Source organism: Zonotrichia albicollis, chromosome 6 (genome assembly GCF_047830755.1).
Source record: "Zonotrichia albicollis isolate bZonAlb1 chromosome 6, bZonAlb1.hap1, whole genome shotgun sequence".
In the NCBI taxonomy this organism is placed as follows: Eukaryota; Metazoa; Chordata; class Aves; order Passeriformes; family Passerellidae; genus Zonotrichia; species Zonotrichia albicollis.
In genome coordinates this window covers 46458672-46471333 of record NC_133824.1, presented here as the reverse complement: position 1 = coordinate 46471333, position 12662 = coordinate 46458672, and the positions used below count along the sequence as shown (strand labels likewise).

The following is a 12662-nucleotide window of genomic DNA, read 5'->3' as shown; positions in this document are numbered from 1 at the left end:
TGGATTTGTGATGGAAAGCCGAGCAGCTCATTGATACAGCAAACAATGTAAAGTGCAGAGGGAGCAGTCTGTGACTGCACAGACCCAGCTAGAATATTGGTTTGAGTTTTTGTTGTGGACTGGTTGTGCTCAGGCTGCAAAGCCAGAAGAAAATGATGAATTTCTAATGTGCAGTTCAGCAGCTGGGTCATTTCTGATCAAATTTCTGACATGTGGATATTATGGTTTTGCATGGTGAGGATACAAAGGACTGAAATTTTTCTTTTAAGAAACTTGAACACTTTAGAATTACTGTTCATTATCATGATATTTAATCTTCATATTTATGGTAACCAACAAGCCTTCTTCCTCCAGTGCTTTAATAGAAATTGTGACAATTTCAACATTTTCTTCAATTTTTCAGCATGCTTTAACGTGCTCCTTGGGGAAGTTGTCATGGCCTCAGACCACTGGGTATTCAAACCATCTTTGGATAAAGTCCAGCATTTCAATGTCCTTTTTCAAGTGAGGGCACTCAGGAGGATCTACTCCATGACCTGTCCCTTCCCATTCAGGATGTCCCAGGATTCTAGACACCAAAGCTGTGTACGGTATATCTAGGAGATATGCTGATTTATGCAAGTGATTTATTTCAAAAGAGAGGGACAAGACAACCAGTAGCAGTACAGCTGTGGCTCTAGGTTTGAGAGAGGGAACAAATCTTTGAATCAAGCAAGGATGATGTGTTTAGCTTATAAAAATCAGAAGTAAGAAATGTCACTTTTAAACTGATTAATCATGTCTAGACTTTAGCAAGGAGGCTTGTGGTGATGACATAGAAATTTTTTGAAGGTAACAAACCCAGTTGCACTGGTTTAAAACACCATGCGTCATTTTAAAATCTGTCTGGTTTCTTGTTTAGTCTGAAGGCATTTGTGGGGAGAACTGAGAGAAAGTTCTTTGCTTCAGTGGGCACCTGCAGTTTCAATGTGTAAAGTGTAATTTCAGCACCTGCAGTGTAAGATGTGTTGCATATTCTTCAGTGCAATTTCTGCATATCTGAAGCAAATTTTAGAAGGCAATCAGTTCTAACATGGAGTCTGTTGGAAGCACTCACCCAGCATTGGGCTCGTTCTTATAAATTGTGAGTTGGACATTCTGCTTCATTCTTATTTTCACTGCCTTTGATAGGAGTTGTAGTCTGTTTCCAAGAATTCTGGCAAATAAGTGAAACAATATGGAAGGGTGTTGGTTCTTAAACTGTTGGGATTTTTCTTGTTTACTGGAGAAGCCACATGACCTTTGGCTTATATTCACAATGATGCTTTTGTCTGTTTTGGTGAAGCATCTGGTTTGGTATGGAAGCATTTTCTTCTTCTTAGTAGCCAGAGAGTGCTGGTAATCATCCTGGAGGGTAACTTGTATTTATACTGGTTTGGAAAGTTCTTCTCAATGTTGCTTGCATTTCAAATATTGCGCTAATATTTATTACCTTATTTTAAGGAAACTGAGAAACAGTCATTGTTTAATCTCGTGGGGGAGCCTGTTGTCTTTATCCTCAATCTCTTTATTTATAAATTCCTTCTAGTTTATTTGAAAACACAGACTCTGTGTAGCCAGTGGATGTACTCTACTTCAGCTGTTTTCCTCAGCAATCATTAATTGTTCTTTTCTAGTAAAATGGTTAAATGTAGAATGCATGTTTTGATGCCTGACGAAGGCTGACCTAGGACAGAGGCTAGATGGAGTTAAAGAAAAAAGCAGAGATTTACTAGGAGGCCTCAATGGATCCACCTTGGGCAGCACAAGAGCCCAGCCAGGGCTACACCCAAGATGAACCAAAATGGTCACAAAATGCACAACTGGGCACGAGGTCTCACACTTTTATAAGTTCTGGTCCATTTGCACATTGGAGTTCATTGTCCAATTACAGCTTCAGCCCATGAAGTTCCATCCTTCTTGTTTTTCTCGCTTCAGTCCACTGTGGTTTATGCTCTTGGGTCTGAAATTTGGATCATTTCTCCTTGGTCCCCAGCTAGAGCAGGAAATGTTTTGTCTCCCTTCTCTGTGAAGAGAGCTCACCATTCCCTAATATGAACTACACACCAAAGTAGTACAGAACCTGAAAAACATAAAGCTAAAGCCTGAGGCATCATTTTGTGCACAAGATCACTTTGAAATAGGGGAGAACTCTCACCTGTGATATGAGTAGGTTTTAGACATGCATAGATTGAGAGGTTGCTATTGGCAGCAGCCTGCCCATATCCAAAGTCTCCGCTGGTAGTTCAGAGTGTAGCTATAGGGTTTCCCTTTGCATTCCCAGTTTACAGGGCAGATGTTGGAATGGATTTTATGCAGCAGACCTGCTAATAATGCATTTTCCCAAAAAAGAATTGTTTTCAAACAATACAAAATCGCTTCCATGCCTTTAGCAGGGCAGGGCTTGGAATGGGCAGAGCGGAGCTTTGTCCAGGAATTCCAGACTCTCAAAAATCTGAGATTGTTGTTTCCAGGTGTGAGATGGGCATCACGTGTAAAGCTGAAAGGCAGTGGCACCAGCAAGGAGCTCCTGTCAGAACTGGGAGACTGGGCAGATCTGGAGGAGTGTTTGGATCTTACGAAGCCTGAGCTTCATGAATGGCCTTAATTTGACCTACCTTGTAGGAATAAGTTGGTTTTAATGGAATATCATGGAAATGTTTTATTTATTATTAGGCTCTTGCTGCATTCTTTGCATTTTGGTTCATATTTGTTGAGCAAAGAGCAATTCACAGTTTTGGGGGTTATCTTTTTGAACTGTGGATTCCAGGCTTCATTTATTACACAGACACCCCTCAAACTCTGCAATTCATGGAGAACTCTTAATGATTTTTTTATTGTCAAACCTTTTAATGATGTTTTTGTTATAATGTCTGTATATATTGGCCATATTACATTATCTTTATAGCAGTCCTGCAAGATTAATAGCAGTATCTTCTTATTTTTAACTGACATGGGATGAAAAACAAAAGGAGATTAGGCCAGTATTATCAAAATCATGGACTAATACTGGATGCTTAACTTGGAATGACGAGGATGTCTTTTCACAGAGTACTTTTTGATGTCCAGAGCAGTTATTTTCAGATGTAGAAGGGAGTGCTTAGCACTTTTAAGGATGCAGACTCTCAAGTGTTAAGCCAACTATCTAGAATTTGAAGAATGTAACATGAGAAAACTTTGGTTTTGAAGATTTTCCCAGGATCATAAAAGAAACTGCATATCAGAGGCAGTGTTTTAACTGGCATTCACCTAAGACTACCCAGGTTTTATGGCAGAGGTTCTAAAGATGAATCTGTAGAAAATGTTTGTTTACAACTTACTCTTCATGCTCTTTCAGTCTTTAACATCTGTCTAGAGGAATGAAGCAATTCTGGAAACTTTAGATTTTGTATTATCTGTTTGGTTCCTTTGGTATCGGCATTGTTTAACAATTCTAGGAATTTATTGTGGGTTTTTATTATTGTTATTACTTCTAATACATAAGGGGTTATTGCTTTTTTGTCTAAATTCTAAGTTTATAATTTTGCTATTAGAAACGTACTTGTGATTTTTTTTGTGGATGTGACTTTAGCCTTCAGTAAAAGAAAGGAGGGATAAAGGCCATCCCAGGTATCTTCAGCAGACTGATCCCTGAATTTCAGCACACTCTTGCATTAGAGAGCATTCCTTTAAAAAGGAAAAAAAAAAAAAACCTAACAATTTCCACTTTGCTGTTGAGCTGTAGTTCTGTTTGTTCATGCTGCTTGTGTGTGTAAAATTTCAAATGTTTACAATGAAGTTTACAGAAGTAATCAATAAATAGGTGAAAAATGTTTTTGTGTAGTATTCTTTTTAGGAATGAGTATTGAACTCACTTCCCCTTTTGCAAGTGGGTGCAAGTGATATGAATGTTTGATTAGATAAATTATTAGTGAAATAAGTGAAGAAATTAAAAATGTAGAGATGTGTTAAGACACAAGAATTGTAGCTTCAGATTCTAACCTTTTATCCAAATGAAATCTGCTTAATGTGTCAATTTATTCCTGTTATTTCCTGTTCAACACCACAAAGATGCTCTTAAATGCTGACTGTATTTAAAGGAATACGTTTTCTTTTTATAGTGTTTATTCTCTCCTTAATGTTTATAGAGCTAAATTTTTCTCAGTCTTACCAAGTTCAAGACATATTGGGTTTTCCCCATTTTCTTCAAATTTTGCAACCCTGCCTATGTTCACTTTAAACAAAAAGATCCTTGATGATGCAGAAATATTTTTCATATTTCTGAAAACAGCTGGTGTCCCTGCTCACCTGTGTGTGTCTGCTTGCTGCCTTAGTTTTGCCAGCCTGGAGGATGGCAGCTCTCCAAGGAGAGGAAGCAGCCAACGTTCTTCGTGGTGGTTCTGACGGACATCGACTCGGAGAGGCACTACTGCTCCTGCCTGACTTTCTATGAAGCAGAGATCAACCTGCAGGTAAGAGATTCACAGCAAGGAACAGAAATGCAGGAAGATATGCCTATAAACTATGGATCCATGTCATAGACAGCAACTTGAGAAAATATTTTGGTGTTCCTGCTAAGGGTGCATTTCTCTGTCCTATAGAATTCCATGTGTTCTTGCAAAAGGTGAGCTTGACGCAGTTTTTTGTGTGTTTGGAATTTTCATCTGCTATGAAACAAAAAAAAACCCCAGCCAAAACTACATCATAGAATTTCTTTTTCTCCACCACATTTTCCTTTTCAAATGGGATAAGCAATATGGTGTTGGTTTCATTTCCTTTCGTGTTTGATGTTGCATGGATGAGTCTCAGCTTTGGTTCTAGGAGAAGGTTTATTAACTTCTGCTCCCTCTGCTGGCCTGCTCTGTCAGAACAGATGTGCACTCCAAAAGGCTGCTGGAGCATGCATCCATATTTCTGTAAGTGCACTTATTGCCAAGATTTTAAAAACTGATGGAATAATTATTAAGTTTTCAGTTGGGTCAGATTGGAGGTGTCAGCTACTTGGCACTGTTTGTTTTTAAACATGTATTTCATTTTTATTTGGCAACCTCAGTCTTTCAAAAATAGACATTTTGTTTCCCATTTGATGTAAAGTACTTCCCAGAATATCTGCTGTGACTTAATACTTGAAATCTTTAGAATCTAGAACCTAGGGAAAACCTAATCCAATATGTAATTGCAGACTGACATTGTTATGTTTTGAAATATCTTCTTTCCTATGTGAAAATTAAAAAAAATAAGTAAAACCTTGGCACTAAGCATAATGGAATTAGCTGAGATTAAATAAATAGCTGAGTAAAGTAATTTCTTGTTCTTTTAGGGAAGAACTGTATCATTATTGATTATTTTAAGAAAATGTTTTTAATAATCCAAGAGCACTATGTTCATTTAATACTGGAGTTGAAAGATTACCCTGTTTGTAGAATAATTGTAAGATGTGTTGTAGTAATAATAATAATGGTGTGTGTTTTCTGGGCACAGTTGGGAGCCAGAGAATAATAGTTATTCTTATTTCTTTAGTGCTATAGTTTAGTTGGATGTTTTTGTGGACTTTTAGAAGGATTTGAAACCAGAAATGTACCCCAATATTAGATGTACTATAGTCTTAAGCTTTAGTGTAGATTAGCTGACATATTCCTCTTAAAAATTTCATGTCTGTCATATTTCCTTTATTTTATAAGTAGAGAGTGAAATATTCTATAGTAATTCTTTCCCAGCTGATAAAAATTTACAATGGCTGACTCTTCCTTCACTCTATTTATTTCATAACATAAACTAAATTTAGCAAACTTGTTATTTATCCTGTGGTTTCCAGCAGCTGCTTTTGATTCCCTATGCACATCTTTGAAGTAATGCTCATCACAAAACATCCAGTATTAACTAAAACGTTTTTTCTGTTCCTTACATTGCCTCAGTATTAATACAAAATAACCCAAAGTAAAAAACAATAAAAAACTGAGTGCAGCAGGATGTTGGTTCTCATAATGCCATTCCTGGCTGTGTTGTAAAGAATGCATATTTTTCAGATGAACTTGCTGTGGTGAAATTTATTCTATGACTGCATTGTTTATAGCAAAACTTCCTGTTTCTTTCTGAAACCCAAAGAGAATAATTGAACGTGCCCTGTTCCATGGTCATTAGACAAGAATCCAGCACGTGTACAATCTGTAATGAAACCTGAGCTCACACAGCATTGGGCTAGGGCACTAATATTGATTTGACCATTCAGATGCATGCTTAATTAAATAATCTATGAAACATCGTGCCCAGGAACTTGAAATGAAATCTAGACAGTGCTTTGCACAGATAAATACAGATCAGTTTTTCTTTAACTGACTGATATAACTTACTGAGGCAAAAGGAAGATTAAATTTCAGTAAAAAACCCACAAAACCACTTCTTTCCCAGTAGCCTTCACCAGGTAGACCTTGCTGATACATGAGGCTGGTCAGAATTCAGCCAGAGCAGCAGATGAGATGTTTGGCTTGGCAGAATCATCTTCACAAAAAATAATAAAAAAAAGGAATCAACCACTATGAAGTTTCTGTGGTTAATTAAACTGGGAATTGAAAACAAACTCATTTCTCAGCCTGTGAATGCTCCAAGAGAACCATCAAACCTTTTTGGAGCCTTCTGCATAATAATACAAACCCTTTAGACACAGTTGAGTCTGAGAAGACTCAAGGGAGGACTCAAGTCAAGAAGACTTTTGTTGTTTTGGTTCCTTTCATCCCTGCTTCAGTTGTTTGTTACAAGATAATTTGTAAATAAATGCTACCAGAAGTGTAAGGAGTTTGTACTCACATGGAATACATAAGTGATACCATGATAACCTAGGATGCAAGATTAATATAGCAGCTGTACAAACTACACAGTTTGCAGGAAAAAAGTATCCTCCCTGCTATCTCTGGAAGTCCTGGATTCAGTGTGGTCTCTTGGCAGTTGCATGCCATAACAAGGTTTCCAGAGGAAAGCACAGGCTCCAGTAATCAATCAGCTGATGGCCTATTTTCAACTTCTTACCCCTGGCCAGAAAATAGCATGCTGTTTTCTTTGGTGGCATCTCTGAATCATCCTTTGCATTGTTGCAGTTCTGACTGACCCAGCATTTATTACCTGCATGGGTGCTGGTCAGATTGCTTAGCAATCAGCTCTCAAAAAAGTGTGATAATATAAAAAAAGATTATTGTTAACTTTAGTTTGATTAATTCTCCATATCTGTAGGCCAGAAAATAGCATGCTGTTTTCTTTGGTGGCATCTCTGAATCATCTTTTGCATTGTTGCAGTTCTGACTGACCCAGCATTTATTACCTGCATGGGTGCTGGTCAGATTGCTTAGCAATCAGCTCTCAAAAAAGTGTGATAATATAAAAAAAGATTATTGTTAATTTTAGTCTGATTAATTCTCCATATCTGTAGGCACAGGTGAGATGAACACAGCCCATTGAACAGGGAAATGGAGCTCACTTGGTGCTGTGTGATTTCAGGTGACACAGCTTGCCCATGGAGTCCTTCATGAGTTGTTCTGGTTTGGGGTGCTAGTCTCACTTATTTGTCCCAGTAACATTTGCTAAAGCTAAATAAGGATATATTCCTCATCTGGGTTTAAAATGAAGCAGTAGAAAGTTTGACCTTAAGAGCAGGAAAGGTTGGATCGTATGTAGACACTTCCAGAGGCAGTTGAATTAACAGTGATAAAGCTGCTGTCATTCAGAGGCATCCTGAGCATCTTGCAGAGCAGTTCTATGTGCAAGGTTCCCCTTCCACCTCAAGTTCCTACATGAGTGTAAACAAATCTGAGCTACTGCTCTGCTTCTTGGTCCTTCCAGCTTCTTGTGTTTCCAGCACAATCATGCTTGGCTATGTCCGCATTTCTATCTGGCTTAAGGTGCTGTTTAGAGACTCCAGCAAACAGAGCTGGGGGCCTCATTCACTGCCATGTGCCTGCAGCAATTAGGAGGAGGAGAGTGAGTCAAAATATCCCTGCTTCCCTTCCTCTCACAGTGCCTTCAAAGTTGGCTGGTTTTTTCAGAGGGGCTGGGAGGATGTGGAGGTGTGTGGTGTCCCATTGCTGCATTTTGATAGCTTTTGTGGACTTGAAACCTTCTGGGTTTGAAATCCACTTGAAATGTAAATGATTTGGAAAAACCTTGTTCTATCAACCAAAAAAAAAAAGTCTATTAGTTTGTTTTTCTGGCAGCTAAAGCCAGAAGCTGTTGAGCAGCCAAAGGGTGTTCAGAAGAATCATAGCTTGCATCGGCAGAATTCACCCATAAAACTCAGTTTCTCTATGTTTGTAGCTTTATTAATAATTTTTAAAAGTATATCTTTGTACACCTATATCTGCATACATTAACATGTTTAGTTCTGTGGGGTGTACACCTTGCTAAAATGAGGTTCTCATTTCTAACAGCAATTTCTGCATGTTACTACTTGAGGAGACAGGGGCTTGATTTAATACTTTTGACTCAGCAGATACTTGCAGTGACCTCAGTTGTGCTTCTTACCAGTTGCACAGTTAGAATTTATATTCACAATGTTTGGAAGAGCACCACAGATAGAATCTTTCGTAAAAAATGTTGACTCAGACAATTTAGGAACATAATGGTCAATTTATACATTGCTTTGCACTTGGAAAGAAATTTGCCCTCTCTTCCCAACCCCACCATCAACAAATTAGAGGATGATTTATGCCAGAAATTGAGCCTGTGCAACTGCATTTCTTGCATTGCAGAAAATCTGCTCAGTGAGATCAGCACAACACCCCAAACATTTGTTTATAACAATCTTATTACAAGATTGGCTTGTACTTGTGTGTTCTCCCAAGTGTGTGTGTGTGTGTGTTAAAATATTGCAATCACAAATACAGGATTAAATCTATTGCTCTGGAAAATGGACATAAGTAATAATTCACAGCTCTCCTGTTTCCTGCCATTCACATTCTCTTCCTCTCTCTGCTCTCCCCTGCAAAACGAGGAAAAAGAACTTGTAAAAATCCCAAACCATAAAATGGCAGATTCACAACATTCATAGATATTTCCTGAGTCAAGGGAAAAGCTGCCAACAAAATGATTGTGCTTCAAAAAGTTGTGATTTTTCAGCTTGGACTGGAGCTTTGGTGATCCTGCTGTGCTCAGGCAGGAGCTGCTCAATGAGTCACTGATGTTTTAGCAGGGACTGAGAACACTCAGTTCAGCTGTACCTGTTTTGTGTGGGAAATCTCACCCTCCCTTTGGATATTAAATGAGTATGTTCTTCCTAAAATGAAGTTTAATAATTTTTGTTAGTATTCCAAATGCTGAATTTATTCTGATTCTTTGGGGCACTATATTCTTCATATAGTGCCCCAAAGCACATTTTGGGTGAAAAGCACCCCAATTTTAAGAGCAATGTTTAGTATGTTGTATCATCATCTTTCTGAATCTACTGAAAAATGGCTGTTGTGACATTGTATAGAGATTTAAGTAGTGCCTTATTTCCTTTCTGGTCTGGTGTAAAGGCCAGATTACAGATAATTTTCTATATAAGACACAGACTTATATTTTAATGTCCTTTTATACATTTAAGATAACCATCAGAATTTAAAGTTAAGATGAGAATAGTTGTACAGAGGAAATCATATTTCCATCTTAATAACTCTGGCAATAATTTCTCCTGCCCTGTTCATCCCCTGGCTCGTGCATTTGCACACACATCCCCAAGCTGAACTCGTGCTTTTGCAGGGTACAAAAACTTGTGTTGGGTAAAGGTCACCTTGTCCTCTTAACTCCTGTGTTGTTGAACAGAGGCCCCGAGTTCAGCTCACAGGACAAGGAGATGCTATCTTTCCAGCAGAGGCATTTCTCTGTCAGTAGAGATCAGATTCAGCTGACTTTCAAACAGTAGTGCAATACTAATTCAGCAATTCCCTGGAAGTCTTTCAGTGCATTTCCCCCTATGCAGTTCAAAGGGATTAGCTGTTTTAATTAACCAAAACAATCTCTGTGTGTAAAATTTTGCCTTGGTGTATGTCTACATATGCTGTTCTATATTATTTATCAAAAACATGATATTGTGGTAAAATAGGGCATAAATTCCAGCATTCTTAGATTTGAGTTTTTTTTTTGTTCTGCGTGTATTTCATAGGTGTCTGCAGTTTTCTCACCTTAGTTTAGGGGTGTGTGAATTCATGAATCAGGTTAGCTGCCTTTGGGAGAATTCCGAAAGTTTTAGTAAATTTGGAGCTTTGGAATGTTTGCTTCTACATAGTTCTTGCTAAGGACCTGGTGCTGCAGTTGTTTGCCACTCCTCAGGGGTAAGGTTAACACAGTAAAAGCAGTTATTAATGCTATTGGTTATTGACATTCCAGCAGGACAACTCAGTGGCATCATCTTGGACTTCCCAGACCCTCTGGAGCTTGCACATCCTATTTCAGAGAGACACTTTGGCTGGAAAGCTGCACTGAGGTGTGCAAAGTGTGGGTGTGAGCTTACTTTGGTTCCAGAGTGCTTTCAGTGGTTTTGTGTGATAATCCATATCAACACCTTCTGGAGGTTTTCAAAGTGAGGATATTAAATGGCAAACATCTAATAGATGGTGGTGGTGTCAATTTTGTGTAATGCTGGAAGGTGCATTGCAGACTCTTTCCTGTCACATTTGTACTCTGAAGTGTCAGTAGTACACAGGGAGTGAGCCAGCTGACCTGTCATAAAACCTTGAGATTACTCTATTTGATAAGTTTATGATCTTCAAGTCATTTTCTGTCTTTGATCCTTATCTTTTTTTAGTTGATAGGCTCCTTACTGTGCATTACTACATTGTATTATCCCCATTTTGAAATAATTAAATCAAGATAATGGCTTTTATGCTGGTTTAATTTTTTCCAGGATAGGTTTAGCTGCAGTGGTAGGGTTCTGTGCACACAGCAAACCTCAAAGCAGATCTGTTCACCTGTGGTTTTAGCTCAGTACAGCACATTGCAGGCAGGCTGCAGATTTGGCTTCTGGCTGCAGGCAGCTTAGTTCATTTTAACTTTCCTGCATGTGTTAGAATTTATTGGATACATGCATTTATATACTCTGACAAGTAAATAAAATTAATTGATGCTGAATATTTTTTGGCCTTTGATTGTTAATAAAGCAGCTAAGGCTGTGTTTGGCTGCAAATAAGACAAACAGAGACTAAGTCACATAAGGAGAAAGGGATCTGTCCCAAATGAGTAATTGGCATAAGATTACTAAAGTAAACTCCAAATAATTTTTCCTAAAATAAGAAATTGAACATGGTCTCTAAATGTTTGCTGGGCAGTAAGTGTGGGATCTCAGGATCTGACTCCTGAGATGCCGAGCCACCGAGACCACCCTTGGGGGGCCCGGGAGTCCTGGAATGTTGCCAGAAGTGTCTGGTGGCAGGACTTTGACCCTACACGGGAGACAACACCTGTATGAAGATAAGAGGACTTCACCGGGGTGAATGGCGAAAAGATTAGTTAATTAGAGGGTGAGACACAGGGTTTAGGATTTATGTACAGGGGGGTTTAGAGAAGTAAGATGGAGGAATTGGGGTGTGTCCTGTCCTTCTTCTTCTTCTTCTTCTCCTCCATCTTCTTTGGTGATGGTGGCACTTTTGGATTGGTTATTACTGAAAGTGCACCGAGTAATAAGAATAAATGGTATTGGGGAAAAATGATAAATATTGTACACGTAACAATGGGTATAAAGATAGGTGGCTTTACGGAGAGCGGCACAGTGTGCTCATGGCTGACTGCTGAGCAGATCTCTGTCGGGCTGAAAGAACATCTTTTAGATAAACAATTAATAAACATAAAACCAGAAAGAAGAACTGAAGCCTCTTCTCGTCCTTCGATACGCGGGCTGCCCCAAGGCCACTCCGGGCCTTTCCAGGCCCTTCAAACAGCGCAAAAACCCGACAGTAAGTAGAAAAACAACAGGCTTGGTGAACTTGGCATTATTTCAATGCAAAATTTTGCATAGGGCAAACTGGTTTTGACGTAGTGAAGTACTAGAGAGCAAGTTTTGGAATGAGAGAAATTTGTTCTCTTTCGAAGGGTGAACAAATTATTAAAGCACAACTCTAACTTCAGTTTCTGCTCGCATTTGATTTCCTTTGAATTTCAGATAATGTCTGCCAGCTTCCTTCCACCCTCAGAATAGCACAGCTACCTCTAAGGCCTTGTGTTTCTTCTAACTTTTCTATCAGTACCTCAGTTTAAATTGCTTTTCCTCCCTCTGACATGAAGATAAGCCTAATTTTTCTCTGCTCAACATGGATCAGAACTAGCATTCCAGATTCTGAAGATTAGGGTGAAAACATAGGAGAAGGGTGGCTGTGCTGTAATTCAGTTGCATGTTGATGGAGCAAATGATAATAGTAGTAGGGAGAATTTTTTTGACCATATTGGTAGGTCCTTTTCATCTTTCATAATTGAATTTGGTTCCTAATGTTGATTTTGACTAGATGGTTATCTTTAAGTTAAATGTCAATATTTAGAAACAGAACCGACATCTTAAAATAATGTGATTGTTGTGGCAAAATCAGGTTTATAAAAGTTCAAGAGGAAACCTTAAAGTTTGAAGGCTAGATCATGGCAATTACTATTCTGTTTAATAAAAGAATGTAAGGTTAATATGACTAAAGTTGGTTTTAAAGCTTCATTTGTTTTTT

General features: G+C 38.4%; 1 protein-coding gene across 11 annotated transcripts in view; it reads left to right on the top strand.

Moving 5' to 3' along the window:
• Nucleotides 1-12662, top strand: part of SBF2 (SET binding factor 2) — a 232315-nt gene that overhangs the window by 95221 nt on the left and 124432 nt on the right. For all 11 annotated transcript variants that reach the window (XM_074543433.1, XM_074543428.1, XM_005494563.3 and 8 more), the window contains exon 3: nucleotides 4332-4469. In XM_074543433.1, coding sequence (XP_074399534.1) covers nucleotides 4332-4469 — 138 coding nt within the window. The remainder of the gene's footprint in view (nucleotides 1-4331; nucleotides 4470-12662) is intronic.